A 23,371-nucleotide genomic window follows, 5' to 3' on the forward strand; every position below is an offset into this window, starting at 1 on the left:
ATAATTTTGGGGGTCCTTGACATGGAATAAAAACAATAAAAAATCAGAAAACTTGTTTAAGAATCAGTCTTAATGGGTTAAGGCCTTCCAACGTGAAACACAGCAGCTATTTCAGGGGGAGCTGCAGTGGTAAATGACCATGCAAAGTCAAACGATGTTCAAAGTGATTTTTTGTGCTGAGAAAACAAGTTATATATCTGACCTGTTATTCTTTTTGTCTTTCTATCCCCCCCCCCCCCCCCATTCTCTTGTTGTCTCAAGGTTGGAGAGCGCGACAAAGCACAGATGGTAAATAAACGCACCTTTCATAATGATGATGATGATGATAATGATCTATAACTTTCTTTCTGCTTTTCACCCACATTGTTCCATGTACATTTTTTCTTGATTGATTGATTGATTGATTGATTGAATAGTTTATTAAACATAAATGTAAAAACAGCCACAGAGTACACTTAGTCCAAAAGGGACCTTGTGGTCTTGTTTACGGTCTTATCCCTGACCCTCTGAAAAATGGGACCTGGTTGGGACTAATCGGCAGCAAATCACTGCAGCGTCTGTCTTGTGTTTTCGTCGATGCATGCCCATATACGTTGGTCCCACAGCCCTAGAGAATCAACCTTTCACTGTGGTTTGTGTTCTTTTAATCTCAACAGCCTCTTGGCAGTGGTGGAAAGTAACTAAGTACATTTTAGTATTTCCATTTGCCAGTACTTTAACTTTCACTCCACTACATTTATTTGAAAACTTTAGTTACTAGTTACTTTGTTGATTTTGATTATTATTAAATAAAAATAAACATTCGGTCAATGTACCCTCGTTCACACTGATAACATTTTCTGCCAATGTGCCAGTATTATATATTTTTAGCACATGTGTGAACGTGTGCCGTTCTTGAAAGGGCGGTACTGTATATCTGGTGCTGGCAAAATGCCAGTGTGCTTAGTACTGTATTATAGGGTTTAATTGGTTAAAGTACAGATTCATCCACTAAGTCAAAGCCCGCTTTTTTGACAATATTAATAAACCCTTCCTGGTTCTTAATTGGACCAACTCTTTTGCACCTGATCCACATTTAACCCGCTGTGAGCTGAGCTCCCTTTAACACCCTCTCTCTCTCTCTCTCTCTCTCTCTCTCACTTGATTCTCCTGTGTTGTGTTAATGCATATACTATCATTATTGTTTGTCGACTGTTCGTTAATAACTATGCACTGGGTGTGTCTGCTGCTGCTTCTACTAAATACAGGGCCCTGTCCACCAAGACATTTGTTTTTGAGCGGTGCACACCACTCCCCAATGAAGGGCTGTGTGTGTGTCTCTCTCTATGTCTTGTCTGCTTAGAGTGTGACCTATCTTGACCCCTGCACATGATTGGGGTCGCATTCGGGTCACACACAGACACGCACACACACACGCACACACAGCCAGCGCCGCTCAGTTCACACAGGTGTAATTTTTTCATAGCGTGAAACGCGCAAACGTTTTTATTTATTTGCAACCGATGTATCGGCCGTGCATCGGTATCGGCCGCTATTCGCCTCAGAGGGTAGAATATGGACATACAGTTTATGGTTTCTGCCCGGCAGCAACGATATGCAATGTGATAGTCTGCCCTTTTCAGCATCGCAGAAAGCACATTTGGTTAACCATCGCCACATGTCTGTGCTATAACTCCTGACTTATTAATTAATTCTAATGCCAGAACAACAAAGGGCCAGTAGTAAGGCCTGAATTCCACATGCTACTGTGAGAATGCTACTACTGTGCCATGCATGCACGAACATGCATTACATGCACTCGGTGAACTCGCACTAGCACAGTAAATCACTGTTCCCCACTGCGGTTCCCTTTTTCAGCCGGAGAGCTGAAAGATAAATTAGTTTGTGTCTTTTTTTTTCTTTCTTTTTTTCCCTGGGACACAAACGTACACAAATCCATTCTGAATTAAAAACAGTTTTAAGTCAAATAGCAGAAATAGCCGATATACAAGCTTTGACGCGACGTATTGGGAGCCTGTGTATATCTGCCATTTCCTTGTATTTCCTTTTATTATGAATCTGAACATTTTGCAGATATTACTTTTTGCAGATTTATTTTAGAAAATCTTGTTAAAATAATATATTGTAGGTAACTCTCAACCCACAAAAATGGGTCTGCGGCAAAGTGGTTCCCATGGTTTGGGAGCCACTTGCAATAGACAGAATGCACCCGATGAACCTTGCCGGTACAGTAAATTACATCTGTCATGTTACAGTAGAGAAATTGTGCTAATGATAGTCAGCAGTGTGACCTCCGGGCACCGTGCCAGCCAGCGCCAAAGATAACTGGAAAATCCGGTGTGACACCCGAGTACGCCGAGTCGAGTCTTGCCAAACGGCACACTGGGGTAAAAAAAATACTTCTTTACGTTCTTTACTTCAGTAAGTGGAAGCCCGGAATTAAACATTTACTTGGGTAAAAGTATGAAGGTATTGGCATCAAAATGTAATTAAAGTACCAAAACTAAAAATACTCATTATTACAGAACGTCCCATTTCAAGTTTTCTACTGTATGCATTGTGAGCTTGTAGATCGGCTATTTTCAAATGGCCGAAATGTAGGGCTGAAGTGGTTAATGTACGTTTTGTAATAATAATCAAAATCTACAAAGTAACTAGTAACTAAAGTTTTCAAATAATTGTAAAAGTACAATATTTGCCTCTGATATAGGGTGGAGTAGAAGTAAAAGTACTGAAAATTGGAAATACAATACCTCAAAATTGTACTTAAGTACAGTAGACCTACTTGAGACCACTGTGTGTGTGTGTGTGTGTGTGTGTGTGTGTGTGTGTGGGGGGGGGGGGGTACAGTTACGCGGGACATTATCTGGCAATCAGCCCACCCCGACGCGGGAGTTCACTTCCCACGTCGTATGTTTTTGTGTTAAGCCAATAAGATGGCTTCATTACAAATTTTAACCGGCATGAACCGGGGCAGGGGGTAACATGTCATCGCTGTTGTCGGGACAGAAACTACTCGCTTATCTCCATATTTTAACTCTTTTGTGTGTGTGTTCTTTTCGTAAAGTCAGTGGTTCCCAAAGTGGGGTGTTGGGACCCCCAGGGGTCCTTGAGGGAGTTCCAGGGGGTCCCCAGCTAAATGATAGTTTGGAAACAACAGGTCCATTTGGTTACATTTGTACACTCTCAGAGTTAAATGAACATTGATTTTACAATATAAATTGGGGTCTCAGAGATAGAAATGCCATTACATGGGGGTCCGTAGCCTATTGCATATCAAACTGGGGGTTCCTTGAAATTTAACAGGTTGAGCATCTGTAAAAATCTTCTCTTCTGGGGGTCCCTGGCATGTCTTTTCAAATGGGGGTCCGCGTGTCAATTTGGAGGTCCTTGACATGAAAAGGTTTGGGAACCACTGCCCTATGTGATCATACTACAACGTCACAAAAACATACGAGAAATCCCAGGCTTCCGCGTGACAACATCGACATCGATGCATGCGCTCTGTGATAATTGGGCACGTTGTCTTGTAATGACTGATGTAATGGAGCAGGTGCACACACGCTTGTACGTTACTCTGTCTGCGATGGCTCAATACACATGCATCATCACATTACAACAGGCCATGATCCTGGCTTCATATCATCTGGAACTCACTATCATAACCTAATGGTGCAATACCTACACAGTGCATTTATTATGACACGTCATCACTTTTAAACACCATGCTTGGCACAGCGCAGTGTAGCTCTCTCCCAGTGGTGGAAAGCACCTAAGAACAGTACATGTGCTTAAGTAGTGTGCTTAAGTACAATTTGTAGGTATTTCAGTGCTTTTACTTCTATACTCCACTACATCTCGGAGGCAAATATTGTACTTTTACTCCACTACATTAATTTGAAAACATTAGTTACTTTGTACATTTTGCTTATTATTACAAAACATACAGTAGCGACTTCAGCGCTATATACATTTCGGCCTTGCTTGAGCCGACTCAGCCCCGTCCGAGTTGCAACCCATGCTCGTGAATGTGACACACGCTGTTGTCGGGACAGAAACTACTCACTTATCTCCATATTTGTCAGGTTCTTAGCTTACGTATGAGTTTTGTGTATTTAATGTATTACCATGTTTTTGTTCTTGCTTATGTAAATCACTCTGGATTAAGAGCGTCTGCTAAATGACTAAATTGTAAATTGTAAAAACTAGAACTCGTATTGTTTTGCCTGAAGAATAAAAAATCACACCCGTGTGAACTGAGTGGTGTAAGGTTTTATATAGCATGATCAGCTGTGGTCTGACGTAATGTCTGACGTAATGAAATAAGGTAAGGTATTATGTAGCCTGATCAGCTCTGATCTGACGTAATGAAATCACACCCGGATGTGATTTCACAACTGGCTTTTTCTGTGCAGAGAAAATGACCACGGTTGCTACGGTCATCCAGTTCACCCGGGTGTGATTTAATTACGTCAGAAATTATTTTGAACATAGCAACCATGGTCATTTTTTTATGCACACAAAAGCCAGTTGTAGGAGTGGTTTACACCACTCAAAAAAACAACTAGTGTAGCTAGCTACTGAGAACAACAACAGGACCTTGTAAGGTAGCCATGGCTGTACAGTCACTAGTCACTCCAACAGGGAACATTATCTTAACCACTTAAACCACTACACTAGGTTGACTGAGGTCAGTGGAGCCATGCAGATAATTAGGACACTAGGGTTTAAGTGGTTAACCAACTGAACCTCAGCATCCATATACTGTAGTTAGAAACCTCATATCTCCATATTTTCACAAAAATATCAGATCCACTACTACTTTTGCCGTTTTTGAGTGGTGTAAACCACTCCTACAACTGGCTTTTGTGTGCAGAAAAAAATGAGCATGGTTGCTATGTTCAAAATAATTTCTGACGTAATTAAATCACACCCGGGTGAACTGGATGACCGTAGCAACCATGCTCATTTTTTCTGCACAAAAAAAGCCAGTTGTGAAATCACATCCGGGTGTGATTTCATTACGTCAGATCAGAGCTGATCAGGCTATATAATACCTTACCTTATATAATACCTAATGCTATATAAAACCTTACACCACTCAGTTCACACGGGTGTGATTTTTTTTAATTTATTTGAACTCTGAAAAGTAACGGTTTTGGACATATGAGGCTTCCACCCGACCGAGACGATGAGGTTGTTTTTGGGTTTGACCGGCTGCTCTGGATGTTCTGTTGGGTAGAGGTCTGACCGGCTGCTCTGGATGTTCTGTTGGGTAGAGGTCTGACCGGCTGCTCTGGATGTTCTGTTGGGTAGAGGTCTGACCGGCTGCTCTGGATGTTCTGTTGGGTAGAGGTCTGACCGGCTGCTCTGGATGTTCTGCAAACGTTACACTGTTGATCAGCAACTCTCACAACCACTTCCCACATTCAAAACCAGCAGATATTACACAAAACCAGCCCATATTACACAGACAAAACCAGCAGATATTACACAAATGTGTGCTACCACAGCTGCCAAGGCCAAGCACAGACTCGGCGAATAGATTTTGGTGTAGATGTGTGTTGAAAAAAAGCTGTCCAACTACAGACTCAACTCAGGTCCAATTTAGGTTCCAGATCATTCAGATGCCTCTCAATCAATCAGTAATCAATTTGAATTATTATTCATATATCGTCTCTGTCGGGACCAGAACTGTTCCTTAGCACGATTGAAATTCCAAAATGTCGAAAGTAGCAGATCTACAAGCTCAAAACGCGCCGCTCCGCGCCTCGTTTCGAACATGTTGATCTGATACTTTTGATACTTTTGTGTGACGCTGTAGTATGATCAAGCAGGACGTTAATTTGTGAAGAAAAAAAACAACAACAGTTAGAATATGGAGATAAGAGGTTTCTGGCCCCGACAGTGACGATATACTGTATTAAAAAGACCTGGAACGCATCTGTGCCGCCTTAGCTTTTATCCACTTTAATCATTATTTTAAACTTTAGCTGTTGAAAAATAGCAGATCTACAAGTTCATAGCGCTGCACTATGAGCTTCTAGATCTGCTAGATCTGCAAAAATCGTGAAAATGTGTACAAATCTTTGAATATATATTATTTCACAGAAAACGTTTTACATCCAATCTTGGCTCCTGTATGTGGGTCCCTGGAACAAAATATTTTGAGATGCAGGGGGTGGGAGGCCAAATGCATATAATCGTGGGGCGTCCTTGACAAAAGTTTGAGAACCACTGTATGTATATATATATATATACTGTATATATATATATATATATATATATATATATATATGCAGATAACTGTTAGGATTTAGAAGTCTTAATGGGTTAACATGGGTTAACATTATTGTTGATCTATCCCCCTCCTAGTTTCAACGTCTTTCTGTGCAGCCACTGTGTTAACAGAAATAACCTTTGGCCAAGTGGTTAGAGAGTCAGTCCCAGAACCGGAGTTACACAAGAAAGCTGCTTCTTCTTTTTTTTATGTAAACAGACACGTCTGAGGGAATATTTCCAAAATGAAGGCGTTGTTTATCTTAGTAATCTGGAAAAAAAAATTGTCACGTTTTTATCACCTCACACTCAGTTCAACTCTGTGGATTCCTGCCTCTAACCAAAAGAACCCCGTCTTACTGGAATCCAGACAAGATCATATTGTCACGCCCAGGCGGTGGCGTAACCGTCTGGGCACCCGACTGGTAATCCAGTCGCAGTGTGCCGCGGGTTCGACTCCCGAGCCCGACACGGCCTTTACTGCATGTCTTCCCCCATCTCTCTCCCGTTTCCTGTCAGCCTACTGTCTGTCCCTTCAAAAACCAATAAAAGGCGTAAGCCGCAAATAAAATATCTTAAAAAAAAAAAAAAGATCATATTGTCACTGTCGGTCAGGAAAACCTATAAACTGTGTGCGGACTCTCTTCTTTTCCCTGTACTTGCCTTGTTCCCCCAGCCAGGAACTGGATGTGTGCAAGCCACCTGCTTTTTAAACATAATGTATTATAGACATGGGATGGGTAGCAAGTGTTTCCAGAAGGGTAGAACAGGCGGGGTCTATACATTTACAAGGCATTATAATATTCATTAAAATGTTTATAACATGTATGACAACTTATAACAATGTTTATAGCGTCTTATTGCGACCTAAGGTCGTTTTTTTGTCACATCACGTCACTCACAATCGTCACTCAATCTGTCACTCACAATCGTCACTCACAATCCTGGGCACGATATTGTGCCCAGGTCTCGTGGCCTCACTATGACATCATCAGGGATGATAGTAAAATCCCCATACATGGGGAAAGCCCCCATATATTGTGCCCAGTTCTCGTGACTATGACATCATCATGGGACATCTTACTGGTAATAAGTGCTGGTCATATTGTATTTGAAGCTCAGTGGAACAGGTCATTACAGTATAACAACCTCAACTTAGTCAGTTATAAAGTGTCTTTGTTCTAAGTTGTTATGCATAATTATAAAGATTCTTATGCATTATAAATGTTATTATAACGCATAATAGACCCAACCTTAATGTAAAGTCTAAAGGTCCTTATAGACTAGACACGTTTTTTCTTCAGAAAAATGTCGCAAAAACGCAGCAAAAAATCCAAAAAAACGCACAGTGCGCAGGGGCTGTTTAACCCCCCCTTATTTAGTTATATTTATATAGTACATTTTAGTCATATAATCGTTGTGAGTGGGCTCCTGTCCTTGGTTCAGTAGTCGTCAGTAGAGCAGGCAGAGTGTATTGGGACTAATGAAATGTCATGATGAATCATCCTGACATCCGGACCATGCATGCCGACCTGTCAGGATGCTCACTGTGGTGTGTCATGTTCACCGTAGCGTCTACTGCAAGTTGTTGTCCAGATCTTCAGTTCATCAAAACTAATCCATTTGTCGTACGACAAAGTATAAAACAGGACATTTAAGTGGTTAATCAGAGTTAATCGATGTAGTCGATTATTAGAAAAAACATTACCAACTTTGATGAGGCACATGCGTTGTTTTAAAAATATAAGGTTTTCTTTTTGGAGTTAGGTGTTTTCTCCCCGACAGCAAAGATACCTTACAAGCTCGAAACGCTGATCAAGTAGGGCATTAATAAAAAAATAAAAAAACAGCAACGTTATCATTGCATTGATAGATAGAATAAATATTGATTATTTGGCATGCACATTCTAAATGGAGAACGCGCGTCTCCATCATTCGATCTATCCGCAAATGTTAAGAAAACAAGCAGGTTTCAAGCCCTAATGTACAGCTTCTTAGATTGTAATAACACTAATAAACTAATTTATATAGCACCTTTCATGACATGAAATTTGTGCCTTACAGAGCAATAAAGGAAAATAAATAAAGAAAAGCTAAAGCATGAAACAACATTAAAATAATAACAAGAAAGGCAAGTGAATCAAGCAAAACAGTGAGGACAATAACGACACAGTTCAAAATCAACTAAAAGCTTATCTTAGCTAAGGACCTTTCTGTGTGGAGTTTGCATGTTCTCCCCGTTTCCCCCAGGGTAGGTACCCTCACAAAAAAAACATGCAATAATCCTGGTCTCTGCCTCCCCCTGGCCAACCAGGGCGCCTGATGGAAGGGAAAAGAACTGGTTGGAAAAACGTGTTCCTTCTAAGCGTTACATCCTACCAGGGAAACTCCTCAGGTGAAAAGAAATGGCTTGGACTACTCATGCATTAAAGGACGCATGAGGTCAGTCCGTTGTTCTCCCCAGGTTGGCAGAGGGAGTGTAGCGCCCAGCATTACATTAGACCAGTGGTTTTCAACCTTTTTCACATCAAGGTCCATTATTTATTCAGCATTTGAGCCACAGACCACATTTTGATTAGATTTAGCCTTTCCGACCGAGAATGAAAACGGTATTTTGTTACCGTTGGATACGATTTTGTCTACAATTCCATGTTGTAGTGATGTTGGTACCATAGGAGAGATAACAGGCAAATGTTCAAAATAACAATTCTTCTACATTCTCTAATTGTCTAGACTTCTTGTAAATTAAGTAGCCTAATGCAGGTGTTAAACAATAATTTAACTCTTGAGAGCGTAAAATTAAACCAAATGGACAGTTAAGGGTCCATTTGGTTTCATTTTACATGTTCATTTTAAGATTTACACGGGTCCATTTGGTTGCCAACTCTCCATCATTTAGCTGGGGACCAACTGGAACCCCCCTCAAGCACCACTGTTGAAAAAAACACTGCATTAGACTTGAAGAAAATGGGAATACATTTTTTAAAAAATAAATAAAAGCTTAGCGTAGCTCTCTAACAAGTCTCTCTCTCTCTCTCTCTCTGCGCTCTTCACAGGACAGCACAACTACCTGTGTGCAGGGAGGAACGACTGCATCATCGACAAGATCCGCAGGAAGAACTGTCCCGCCTGCCGCTTCCGCAAGTGTCTGCAGGCCGGCATGAACCTAGAAGGTAAGCCCCGATGACACCCTGACCCAGCAGCGTTAGACCCTCGTGCCCCCATGCTGGTTGCAGACGCCTTGAATTCAGCGTTGCTTTTGACAGGCAATCTTTATTTAGTTTTAGTTATAGGGCTCTATTTGCGTCCATGCTAAACCCTAAACAACATTGAAATAGCAAGCTCACAACATGTCGATGACGAAAATAATCATATTTCACTCATCCGAAAAGTTGCAGATCGGTTATATTCAAATAGCCAATTCATTTTTATTTAGAAAAATGAAAAATAAAATGCTGTGAGCTTAAAATTCACATTTACGATTCATTCCATAAGAAAGTATCTGTAACAAGTGTGTGTGAAGATGCTTCGAGGGTCTGTCTGTCTGTCTGTCTGTCTGTCTGTCTGTCTGTCTGTCTGTCTGTCTGTCTGTCTGTCTGTCTGTCTGTCTGTCTGTCTGTCTGTCTGTCTGTCTGTCTGTCTGTCTGTCTCAAGGTTGATGAGCCCCTTAGGCTGTAGGCAATCACATCCGCTGATCCAATACGGTCCTCTGTATGACCATGTTTCTTCTTGTTGCTATGGGGACCGCAGGCGGGGAAAAAAACAACACACGCACAGGCTGCATGTGGCCTCTCTGACGGTGCATTTGTGCAGTCCAGTCTCCATATAGTCGGGCGGAAACCTCATGCTGTATGTCTAAGATAAAAGAAAAGAAAAGAAAAAGCAACAGAGGCAGATCTGCAAGCTTGAAACAGTGTTTCGAGTTTGCGGATCTGCTGCTTTTGATGCTTTCATATGACGCAAGCATAGCGTGATCTGCAAGTATAGGGCGTACATTTACAGTTGATAAAAACACAAAAAGTTAGAATATGGAGATAAGCTATACGTTGCTCACAAGCCAAGCGCCTCAGGTATCTCTAGTCTATATGCACAGGAGGCAGAAGGAACATCAGATGGCGTATACCAAAGGATTTTCAGCCCTTTTCATTTCAAGGACCCCCAGTCCGACTTTTTCCTCATATACTTGGCTGTCACATGACGTCATTTACCTGAAAACCAGACGTTGGAGGGGGCTGGCGCCCCTCAAAAAACAGCAGTGGTGTCATTTCGAGTGAACCGCCTCTGGGTGCACACCTGCCATGTTTGCATAATAATCACATTAAGTGGGTTTGTGTGATTATTGGGGCCGTTTGTGGTTCAAGAGGTAGAGCAGGTCGTCCAATGATCCATGGGTCGGCGGTTCGAATCCCGGCTCCTCCTGTCGACATGTCGAAGTGTCCTTTGGCAAGACACTGAACCCCAAATTGCCCCCGATGTGCTGGTTGGTGCCTTGCATGGCTTCCGCTGCAATCGGTGTATGAATGTGTGTGTGAATGGGTGTGAATGGGTGTGTGAACGCACCCACGCACGCACACACACACACATACACACTGTGTGTTGGCCTGGCATCAGCAGGTGGCCCATGCAAATCATGCCTCTGATTGACAGAATTTGAATGTGTACGGATGACCAATAACACCTCTCCTCCCACATCCTCACACGGCAAGTCGGCACAATTCCAAAACACGTATACCGTACAGACAAGGATGCACGCCTGAATCAAATATTTGGCTCCTGTTGCGCTGTATCAGTTTTAGGGGGGAGGGGGATATAGATATTTATATTTTTATAGATATATCCAGCACAAATTTTGTCCTACACGAACATTACATTCACATGAATAGACAATTTTACGTCATAGTGTAGATAGACCTAGGGCCAGATTCACAACGGCGTTTACGCTCATATTTTGAGCGTACGAACATTTACGAGCATTCCCACGTTACGTGTGGAATTCATCATTTGAACTTGGTCGTAAAGTCCGCTCATTTCCAAGTCAGCTCGGAGGGTGCCGTACCAGTGATCAAGGCATGCGTATTATGTATTCTTCATGCTGAATCAATGAATAGTCCCCAAACCTCATAGGCTAAAATAAAATACATAGTGCCCAACATTGGTCAACACATAAAAAAGATAGCATATATATATATATATATATATATATATATATATATATATATATATATATATATATGCCTGATCCTGATGTATTGCGCAGCTTGCGCCTGTAGGCCTATGCATATTATATTGTTCACATGACGGTCTGACAGTCAATAGGGCTAATTACAAATAGAAGTCCATATTATTGAATGGCATCGGCATGTTTGCAAGTCGGCCAGTCACAGTTCTAAGCCAGCTCTCCTGCTCTCCAAAGTATAAGAGATCATGCCTTAATTAAATGATAGCCTACAACACCGGCTGCCTCGCTGGGCATAGAATAATGTGCCACATTTTTAATTATAATAGGCTACTGTAGGCTACTATATTGATCTCATCATGAACGGCATGCCTCAGCACCGACCTTCTATCATGCCACGTGGCAACTGACTCCAAATGTCCCGCAAATCATTTTAATATTATTGACCATCATGAAATTAACCATTCATACTATAGCCAACTTACCGCTGATGAAGAAGATATAGGCTACCCGAATGGTTGAAAATATAAGTAGCTACGTGTCCAGAACAAATCCATTCCCCATGGCATTCAGACAGACGACAGTGATATGATAGTAATCTAAAAGACGGACTTCCCCTCATTAATCAATGCAGCTCTGATACAAATACAAATATAGATCTGCAAAGGTGTGAGTGAGCAATTGTTCAATAGAAAAAGCTTTTATAATATAATTGCCAAGTAGCCTTGGTTCTGAGGTTGAACTTAAACATTAACTAGAGTTGCATTATAAGAGAGCTTATACTTTATCACGTTCAGTCAGTTGACATTGCGAGTGACTCGTCTGTCAAAATAAGCTCATGCTGTGCGATGCATCGCGGAGCAACAAGCTTGGAGATCTGCCCATTTTGCAGGCTGTAATATGACGTTTTTCACCCGAGGAAGGATATTTCCTGATGCCTTATATGGCGTGAAATGGGCATGGATGTTCTATTAAACCAGGCGACACCAGGCGAATGGTGAATGACACGTGAGATTGATCGGACGGATCGGACGGATTACACTCTCATTATGCACTTCATTTACACTTCCTTCGTGAACCTGGCCCATAGTGTCTATTTTACACCATAAGGATGTAAGATGATAAGAGCGCCCCTCACTCCACATTGGTGTGATTATTATTATTATTATTTTTTTTAAATGTTTTTTTTTGTGGCTTTCGCCTTTATTTTTTATTTTTTATGGAGGGACGGACAGTAGGCTGACAGGAAAGGGGGAGAGAGATGGGGGGAAGACATGCAGTAAAGGCCGTCGGGATCGGGAGTCGAACCCGCGGCACACTGCCAGACTTGATTACCAGCCAAGGTGCCTGGACCACTGAGCCGTGGCCCAGGCCGGTGTGATTATTATTATTATTATTTTTTTGAAAATAGCAGATTTACAAGCTCTGCTATTTTGTAATTTTTTATGGGACACCGTTGTACGATACGAGTGTAAGATGTGGCTGAAGTGGTTAATCAGACTTAAAAAAAACCCAATTATAGTTGTTTCGCTTTGATTCGCTGATACAAAAACACAAACAACCGATATATATTTTTTAAAACATGCTTGTTGATTATTCAATAACCTATAGTTGCAGTGCCCTAATCAAATTATCATAATTGTTTCTGGTTAGGCTTTTATTTCCAAACAGGAGCAGAGAGTGTGTGGCACAAAACGGCACATGTGAGCGTGTTTATATTCACATACGTATGCAGGCACGGAGCCAGAAAGTCCAGAGTTCACAAATGTGGAGTGAGGTGAACAGAGAGAGAGTGGTGGCCTCACCTCACACTGCTGTTTACTGAAGCTAGAGAGCTCTGTTGGTTGGATGGGATTCTATTCTGTTATGGGTTACCTAACCCGGACATGAAAGTGCAATGATTAGTTTGTACAAATCAGCGTGCTGCTGAGTGAGGACAACAAAAGCTGTGTGTGTGTGTGTGTGTGTGTGTGTGTGTGTGTGTGTGTGTGTGTGTGTGTGTGTGTGTGTGTGTGTGTGTGTGTGTGTGTGTGTGTGTGTGTGTGTGTGTGTGTGTGTGTGTGTGTGTGTGTGTGTGTGTGTGTGTGTGTGTGTGCCTATCTTTCTATACTTGTAAGGGCTTATAAAGTATTATTATTAAAATAATGTAATGACCAGCCATGGTGGGGACCCATTTCTTGGTTTCTTATTGGTAAAAAAAATTAAATTAAATTAAAGGTTTTGGTGAGCTAGGCTTCAGATTCGCGTTCACATGGTTTAGGGGTTAGGGTTGGGGTGTTATGCATGCCTGTGTAAGTGACCTTATGTAGATGTGCTATTTTCAGCTTTATAGGGTTCGGGTTAACAATGATAAAAATGCTAAGAAATCACTGTCATAAACTTTTGATGCCCTCACGCAAGTATAGCAATACAAATGAGGGAATGTGTGTGCGTGTGATGGACGTCAGTGCATCAGCAGACAACCTCACCTAGACTCCCACCAGAAAGGCTCTTATAGTTGCCATAGAGACTGTAGCAGAGGGAATTAAGAGAGAGAGAGAGAGAGAGAGAGAGAGAAAGAAAGAAAGAGATAATGAGAGAGAGAGAGAGAGAGAGAATGTGTATGGGGAAAACATTTTTTTTCCAACTCTCTACATTACTTTTTTTCTTTTTTCTTTTAACGTTGAAAAGATGCCAATGAAATCCATACAGTATACGGCGAAAACGGTTTGTTGTCGATGTACTGTTCAAACGAACAAGAATGTTCTGTTCGTCAACAAACAAAGCCTGACGTCTTTGCAGTGTTGCATTGGCCATTGTTGCACGCAGTAGTACCATGGCGTCCTGCCAGAGGGTTTTCAGGAGCGCGGACGCACATGCATCGAGTAAGAACAAACCTTCATTCTTTTTGCGGCAGGTCCGTATATATACAGACCCCGCCGCTAGTGGACGTTGTTGAGCCCCACGGCAGCTTTTAACATTGGTCCGGTGGCTATGGCAACGCCCCGTCACCACCAGCTATGGGACGTTAAAACCTTTATCAGTTTACCTCAATTTTCAACCTCAATTGTAGCAGCCTCAGGGAGAGGTTCCATGGGCTGGACTGGCGTCAGCCTCCACACTGGCTGCCTCATGTCTCGCACCGAACACAGCTTCGCGCTGCGGTCCTCGTCTCGATGCGATACATGACGAAGCAGCCATAGTGTGGAGCTAGGCCAGCGCCAGTCCAGAATCCAGGCAGCCCCATATGGAACCTTTCACTATGCTATTGTACACAACCATACTATATAAACAGCGATATAAACGGCTTCTTCCTTTGGGTGAATTTGGGTGTGTTGTTGTCTGCTCTGATGATGGCACCGCAATGAGCTACGGGTGAGCTACAGGCTAGGTTGTGCCTCGGCATATAAGGTCCGACAGGCTGAAACTCGTCCTGTGAGAAACGTTCCGGGGTGAATAAACGGACGGCCGTGCGCATGCAATAAATAAGGCTGGTGATTTCGATACACTGTATCGAACGTCAATTTCGATTCGATTTCGATACGAATCGAGAATCGTGACAGCCTTATATATTATATAGCAAAAATCACACCCAGTGTGAATGAGCAGTGCCTTGATGATGACTCATGGCGATGAGGTCTGATGATGACGTGCCATCGTCAGACCGCCAGGGGCATGACGCCAATTGTGATTGGCCGAAATGCGATGATGTACGATAATGTATGACGATAAGAGCGCCGCTCACTTCACACAAGTGAGATTTTCATCTTTATTGAGAGGTGCTAAGCGCTCCAACATGTGACCTTGTGTGTGTGTGTGTGTGTACGTGTGTCTGTCTATTCCAGCGAGGAAAAACAAGAAGCTGATCAAGCTGAAGGTGCAGCAGTCGACTAGCTCGCCGGAGGCCGCGGCAGCCACCAGCAACAACACCAGCATGGTCCTGCCGGTCATCCCCAAGTCCATGCCCCAGCTGGTGCCCACCATGCTGTCCCTGCTCAAGGCCATCGAGCCCGAGATCATCTACTCGGGCTACGACAGCACGCTGCCCGACACCTCCACGCGGCTCATGACCACACTCAACAGGCTGGGCGGCCAGCAGGTCATCTCGGCCGTCAAGTGGGCCAAGTCGCTGCCAGGTAAGCAGCCCGTGGTGGACAGTAACTATAAGTGCATTTGTCTAAGTACTGTACTTAAGTGCAATTTTGAGGTATTTGTACTTTACTCGACGGTTTCCGATTTCCTATACTTTTGCGACAAAGCCAGAATTTGCACCGCGGTGGATTCGAACCCACAACCAGAAGAGCTATTTATTTTATTTTTCTTATTTTAAGCAAAGTAACAGTAGTCCAGAATGCAACATTTTATGGAAGTCTCTCTGGGATGGCGGTGGGGGAAAGAGTAAAGAATTTGACCTGTTTACCCAACCGTAGCTATGTTCTAATCTTGAGAAAGGAGGCACATGATGTGGTTAATCACCCCAAGTATTCCCTGGGAGCCGCAGTGCCCTGATGTAGCCTCTAACTGGGACAGAAACCACCAGCGTTCTACTAGCCTGTCATGGAGGCCAAAATGTTCCCTTCATGCAAAGGTCCTGCTTTTCCTCCCCTGAGTGAAGTTAGTTGTAGCTATAGTTGTACTCTTGAGATAAGGCCGTTGGTTGTACCTGTTAATAGCTCATACAACATATGAGCTAACAGGTATTAACAGGTCGCGACTCGCTATTAACAGGTCGCTATTAACAGGTCGCTATTAACAGATCGCTTCTCGCCCTGAGGGAGAGAAGCGACCTCGCCCTTTAGGGGTCGCCATGGGTGACGGAAGACTGCTGGGCGAGCGCTGGCGCTTTGGCATGGGAGGTCAGATCAACATATGGAATGAATTCTGTACTGGCCATACTGTATATATATGTGTTATCCTTTATTTACCCAGGGAGGTAGCTGAGCACAGGTGCTCATTTTCAGCAACGCCCTGCACATAGAAACACATGACAGACACACACACGCACACACATTAAAACCTGGGAGCTGACCAGTACAACCACAGTCTTATACTGTTGGCCACTAAGCAGCTCCAGGGGGAGCAGTTGGGGGTTCAGTGCCTTGCTCAAGGGCACTTCAGCAGTGTTGGGTGATTGATGACAATCACTTCCCCACCCAGATTTTTCCTGCCCGTCCGGGGAATCGAACCGGCAACCTTTCGGCTACAAGGGCGCTCCTCTAACCCTTAGGCCACCGCTGCCCAAATACATAGTAGATGTATATGGAGCGTGTCTTGAGTGTACATGGTTTGATGAGGTCAGATCAACATATGGAATGTCAGAACAGATCAGCTCCAAATATGGAGTAGTGTCTTGAGTGTACAGGGTTTGATGAGGGCCCAGGTAGGGCCGGGCCTTAAGTTTCGGGCCTGTTGAGAACTTTAGTTTTCGCTGGCTGCCGGGCGCGGCTGCACTAATAACTTTGGGGCGAGCCCATCTAGAGTTGAAATGGACAGGTATCAGTCAAAAGGGAGACATCGAAGAGGAAGGACGGGTGGGGAGGATCAACATATGGAATGGAAACATATAGAAGCTCCATATATGGAGATGGAAGCATGATGTCACGAGGCGTGACCATATATGGAGGTATGATGTCACGAGGTGTGACCATATTATATGGAGGCGTGACGTGACACACGGAAATGCAGGTTTTTATAGTAAATGTGACCTACGGTCGCAATAACACACTGGGAGTGAGGCGACCTGTAGTTTCTGAGTAGTAGTTGTATACATCTTTCTATATCTGTCATTTCATAACTGTGGTACTGCCATGACACATTCCTTTCCCCATGTGATCAATAAAGGTCTGGCTAGCTAGCTAACACCACGGCGCAACTAAGTATATCGTTGCTGTCGGGCTTATCTCTGTATTATTTTCTATTTCTTAAAATGTATGAATGCCCTACTTTGTCATACTACAGTGTCGTTGTACAAAAGTAGTTAAAATAGCTATCTACAAGCGAATGCGTTCTGAGCTGAGTAGATCTGCTATTTTTGCATTTGAATCCTGAAAAGCAAAAACGGTGTTGGACATAATGATGAGGTTTATCCACCCGACCGCAACCATATCAGGCTTGAGTGATGACAGCTATGACATTGGGTTTCTAGTCTGACCCCTCACAATCCTGCGTGCGTGCGTACGTGCGTGCTTGCTTGCGTGCGTGTGTGCGTGCATGCGGTGTGCGCGTGTGCAGCGTGAGTGTGAGTGTGAGTGTGAGTGTGGTCCTGAGTGTCTGGCAGGCCGCCCAGAAAGCAGGAAAAAGGAATGCCGACTTACATAACTCTAAACCTTGTGGGTTTGAAGCCTAAATACCTGAGGGGATTTTTAACTGTACTTCCTCGTTTGAAGTCTCAACAAAACAAAACAAAACATTAGAACACAATTAAAATCCAGTTTGGAACATTTACTTTACATGATTCTCTCTCTCTCTCTCTCTCTCTCTGTCTCTCTGTCTCTCTCTCTCTCATCACGCAGTCACACACGCACGCACTCAACGCACTCACGCACGCACGCACTCACGCACTCACGCACTCACGCACTCACTCACTCACTCACTCACTCACTCACTCACTCACTCACTCAGAAATGAGTTAATGGGTTATTAAAAGAGCATTCAGTGATTTGGGTGATTTGGAAAAAAAACCCGGTCCACCCCGGTAACAAGATGTGCACATGGCCAGTTTGGCCACATGCACACCCTCTACAGTGGGGGAATGCGCAACAGGCCAACAGCACACAAAGGCCCGCCTCCGCTCGATCATGATTGGAGGAAGGCCCCTCTCTATCCTGATTGGATGAAGGATGGGCCCTCTAGCCAAAAACGAAACCTACGCTTTTTTTTACCCCAAGGGTGAACTGGGGACAGGGAGGAACTCCTTATATGGTCAGCACACTAGTAGGGAGGATTATCACATAAAAATAAAAGTGATATTTGAAATCACTGAAGATACCTTTAAAGGCAGACCTTTAAAGGTCTGTCTTTGTTGGTGCGATAATGTGAGGGACTACTATATCCTGCCCTTCATATTCACAGAGGATAGCACAGCACTCAGTGGAATGTCCTCCAAGGGCATGTATACAATGATGAAGGCCTCTCTGAGTTTATATACCTGCCAACTGAATACGAATACTGCTTTTTTACGCTCCACTACATTTATTTGAAAACGTACGTTTATTTTACATTTCGGCTAAAATAGCTGATCTGCAAATCTATTTTCGTCAGCTATTAGTATTAGTAAAAAAAAAAATGTCACTGTATGTATTTAAATTCTTAATTATTTAAATTGCCTTCATTGTGTGTGTGTGTGTGTGTGTGTGTGTGTGTGTGTGTGTGTGTGTGTGTGTGTGTGTGTGTGTGTGTGTGTGTGTGTGTGTGCGTGTGCGTGTGCGTGCGTGCATGCGTCCAGGCTTCCGTAACCTGCACCTGGACGACCAGATGACGTTGCTACAGTGCTCGTGGCTCTTCCTCATGTCGTTCAGCCTGGGCTGGCGCTCCTACGAGCAGTGCAACGGCAGCATGCTCTGCTTCGCCCCCGACCTCGTCATCAACAAGTACGTACGTCCGATATAGAGCGTCGCAGTCCCGCACCCGACGAGCGGCCCGGAAGATAATTTCCCATTCATTTTTCCCATTGACGTTTCAAAAAGTATTTATTTAAAGACCTGTAAGCCTAGAACAAAGCCAACTCGGCTGCTGACAATGACAATAAACTCAATTTTGTCAAACTCAGTGGTGGAAAGTAGCTAAGTACATTTACTCAAGTAGTGTACAATTTTGAAGTATTCATACTTCACTTGAGTATTTCCAATTTCCAATACTCTATTCTACTAAACTACATTTCAAAGGCAAATATTCTACGTTTACTAATATTGTACGTGAAGTGGTTAACATACATTAACCACTTAACTTCACTTAATATAGAAAATATAGATCTATATACAAGCTCACAATGCGTTGCGATGGGACGCATTGTAGTTGTAGTCACGCATAATGACTGCTTTGACTTTTGGCAATTTAAGTACATTTTGATGCCAATACTTTTGTACTTTTACTCAAGTACTGTACATTTTGAACTCCAGACTTTTTTTTAACTTGTAACAGTAGAGTATTTCTATATTGCAGCATTGACACTCTTACTCAAATAAAACATTTGAGTGCCTTTTCCACCACTGGTCAAACTCCTCCGTGTCAAGGACCAACACGTTGTGTTTGGCCGTGGATGGCAAAGGTTTCTGCCCGACAGAAAGTAAAAGTTATAAGTAAAAGTCTGGTAATCAAGTAAAAGTACTAAAGTATTGGTATCAAAATGTACTTAAAGTACCAAAAGTACTCGTGCAGAATGCACCCGCTGTGTTCCTGCCGGGTGCGCGAGGGACTGGCACACACGCAAACAAACTGATGGCGGTCCAACGCTTCTGAGCCTCGCTCCCCTGAGCCAGTTGGACGGGCCAGAAGCTTATCCCTCATTAGTCGACCAGGGCGACCATTATCTAAAACAAAAAGCACACCTAGTGACTGCACCTCTTATCACAACAGAACATGATAAATTGTCTATGTAAGCACTCGTGCTATTGAAATTAGAACCGATAATCGATCTTATTTGCGGGGTTATATCGGCCGATAGCGATTCCGATAACGATATAATTTTTGTTTTACAGCTGACGCTCTTAAAGAGACAGAGACAGGCACTCTGCAAGTCATTGACGGTCACTTTATTATTGCGTCATCAATATCAGTGAAAATAATCTGGATTATTTTGAGACCAATTCGATACAGACATGGCATTTTTATAGTTGATATGGCCACTTTCGATAGGCTACCGATTATATTCTGCATCTCTACTCAAAACAAGTGTTATTATTTTAACTGTGGTTCTTTCTTTCTTTCTTTCTTTCTTTCTTTCTTTCTTTCTTTCTTTCTTTCTTTCTTTCTTTCTTTCTTTCTTTCTTTCTCTCTCTCTCTCACACTCACTCACTCACTCACTCACTCACTCACTCACTCACTCACTCACGCACATACTCTCTCTCTCTCTCTCTCTCTCTCTCTCTCTCTCTCTCTCTCTCCCTCTCCCTCCCTCCCCCCCAGGGAGCGCATGAAGCTGCCCTACATGACGGAGCAGTGTGAACAGATGCTGAAGATCTCCAATGAGTTTGTGCGTCTGCAGGTCTCCTACGATGAGTACCTGTGTATGAAGGTCCTGCTGCTGCTCAGCACAGGTAACTGGGACTGTGACCCAGTCTATGTGTCTATGTCAGCGCTTTCCACATGGACCCCCACATTAATATATATCTTTGGCTGCGGCCCCCCATCTGAAAATGTTTTGTGCCATGGACCCCCAGAAGAGAAGATTTATGTTAAAAAAATACATTTTCTAAATCAGCAGATGCACAAGCTAGCAGCCCTGTGAGCATGTAGACCTGCTATTTTTGAATAACCAATGTATAAATCATAAAGTCGTTAAAACGTAGCCGACATGCAAGCCCAAAACGCGGCGGATCTGTTACGTTTTAATGCTGTAGTAGATCTGCTAAGTTTGTGACGCTGTAGTAGTATGATGATCAAGTAGGGCGTTAATCTACTGCCCCGACAGAACGAGTGCGATCTTCTCACAATGTCCTTTGAGATTGTACAGTAGATCCTGTGAGCTCGTACAGTAGACGGGCTCGTTTCCGGTGCGGTGCGGTCCTCTGTAAGTTCAGGCCAACCATTGTCTTTACTCCGTGCCACACCTCCCTGGTGTCAGCATTGTACTGGAGCAGCTGCTCTGTGCTTTGTACCTCCCTCTCTGTTTTTGGTTTATTTTGCATCTGTATTTCTCTCTGCATTCGTTTCCTGCGAGTTTATCCATTAATTTGAAATGCCTGTTCTTTTCCAATTTAAAGCTGTTTTTATATCAGCTGTAACCCTGCAGTGCTGTTAGTTTTCTATTATTTTTTTTGTTTGCTTTTCGTCACTTTTTTCTCCACAATGTAGTGGTTGTGCCAATTATTTCCTCCCCCATACACATTTCGGTGTTGTCCCCCCTGAACCTACTGGCTCACCTGTCAGTGAGGAGCTCCCACTGCCGTCGTCTTACTCCCCCCACCCAGCACTCCCCGCTGACAGGCTCCGCCCTCATCCCGTATGAGTACGTGCAGTGACAAATATCGCCCGGGTTCCCACCCCCCAAAAATTGACCAATTGTGTTAGTTTCCTATTCTAAGGAAGCTACTTGTATTGATGAGAGCCTAACTAACCTATGTTCCCTTAGAACTAACACTAAGCGCTAACCCTAAACTGAGGTAACATGCAGCGTAGAGGGAACCATAGGCGTGAGGCCCCAATTGATTAACTCAGCATTCTACTGTCAAATCAGGGGCTACATGTCACAGCATGTCCGTTGTGCTTGGAATGAATAAGCATAATAATTATGTGAACGTCCTCAGTGTTACAGTGCACTGTGTACTCCAGCCTAATTTATGCTCTTGTGTCTCGAAAATAACAGACCTACAAGCTCACAATGCGCCGTCAATGTGACGCGTTGTGAGCTTCTACTGTAGGTCTGATGTTTTTTCTTGCTAGGCTACATGCTACAATACACTGCATGAAAAGAAATATTAACTGCTCAACATGGCTGCCTGAAATTTGGATTCAGCTATGCCAATTACAGCAGCTTGTTCCCACTGATTTGCTTAATTTGAGATGCTATCTGTTTTGTCTTTTTAAAACGGAAATTACATTTCCATGTAGTGCAGTCAGTGGTTTTTATTTGTGTAACCTGGGTAGCAATTTACTGTAGTTACTTTTTTTTTTTACCTGTTTCCCAGGATTGTTAACCCATTAAAACCGAGAAAGCATCTGTGTCATTTTAGATTTCTTTGGCTATGCAAAAACAGCAGACTCATGGCGTGCCACTTTGTGCCACGTTATAAACTTGTAGATCTGCTATTTTGGGAAAATCATGTAAATGTGTAACTCAAATCTTATCATGTGGGGCCCTGGAACAAAATATTTTGAGATGGCGGTCCGTGGCCAAACACATATTGTGTTTGCACCACTGATATAGCTAGAAGGTCCCAGGTTCCATTCTTGCCGGGGACAATGCGGGCGATGGGGGCGTGTTCTCTCCTCCTCCGTCTCATCAGCCCCCATACCCTGGGTGGGGTTGACGAAAGGGCCTTTCTGTGTGTGGAGTCTGCATGTTCTCTCCGTGGCCCCTAGGGTTGGTACCCTCACAAAAAACATGCCATAATCCTGGTTTCTATACTGCCTCCCCCTAGTCAGACGCGCCTGATGGAGGGGAAAGGAAATGGTTGGAATAATGTGTTCCTTCCACATGCTATGTCCTACCGGGGACCCCCCGGTGCGAGCAGCGGCCTGCTCGCACCTCAAGCATTGAAGGAAGCATGAGCTCAGTTCTGGGCTCTCCCCAGGTAGGCAGAGGGAGAGTAGCGCCCAGGATTACAGTTTAAGAAATTGGCAAAATGGGTTACCAAATGGTGGGATAAAAATAATTAAAATTAAGTCTGTGGGTTTTCTTATTATATTTAAAATGTTTAACCAGCGCAAAGTGTTAATAAGAGCTTGTGACTAACATAATAACTTCCGTGGACATACAAGGTTTCTGCCTGACAGTGACAATGTGCTCTCTGTGTAGTTTCCCCTCTCCCTCTCAGCTTCCCCACTGTGGGTAATAAAAGTATATTGCGGAGATAGTAGACGCACGCACGCACGCACGCACGCACGCACGCACGCACGCACGCACGCACGCACGCACGCACGCACGCACGCACGCACGCACGCACACACACACACACACACACACACACACACACACACACACACACACACACACACACACACACACACACACACACACACACACACACACACACACACACACACACACACACATATGCC

The 23,371-nt window shown here is 43.4% G+C and overlaps 1 protein-coding gene across 1 annotated transcript in view; it reads left to right on the top strand.

The window, feature by feature from the left end:
* LOC306928503 (glucocorticoid receptor-like) overlaps positions 1-23,371 on the top strand; it is a 99,412-nt gene that overhangs the window by 68,015 nt on the left and 8,026 nt on the right. Inside the window, exons 3-7 of the mRNA XM_079508674.1 lie at positions 262-288; positions 9,336-9,452; positions 15,280-15,570; positions 18,879-19,023; positions 20,558-20,688. Coding sequence (XP_079364800.1) covers positions 262-288; positions 9,336-9,452; positions 15,280-15,570; positions 18,879-19,023; positions 20,558-20,688 — 711 coding nt within the window. The remainder of the gene's footprint in view (positions 1-261; positions 289-9,335; positions 9,453-15,279; positions 15,571-18,878; positions 19,024-20,557; positions 20,689-23,371) is intronic.

Source organism: Electrona antarctica (assembly GCF_951216825.1).
Source record: "Electrona antarctica genome assembly, chromosome: 8".
Classification (NCBI taxonomy): Eukaryota; Metazoa; Chordata; class Actinopteri; order Myctophiformes; family Myctophidae; genus Electrona; species Electrona antarctica.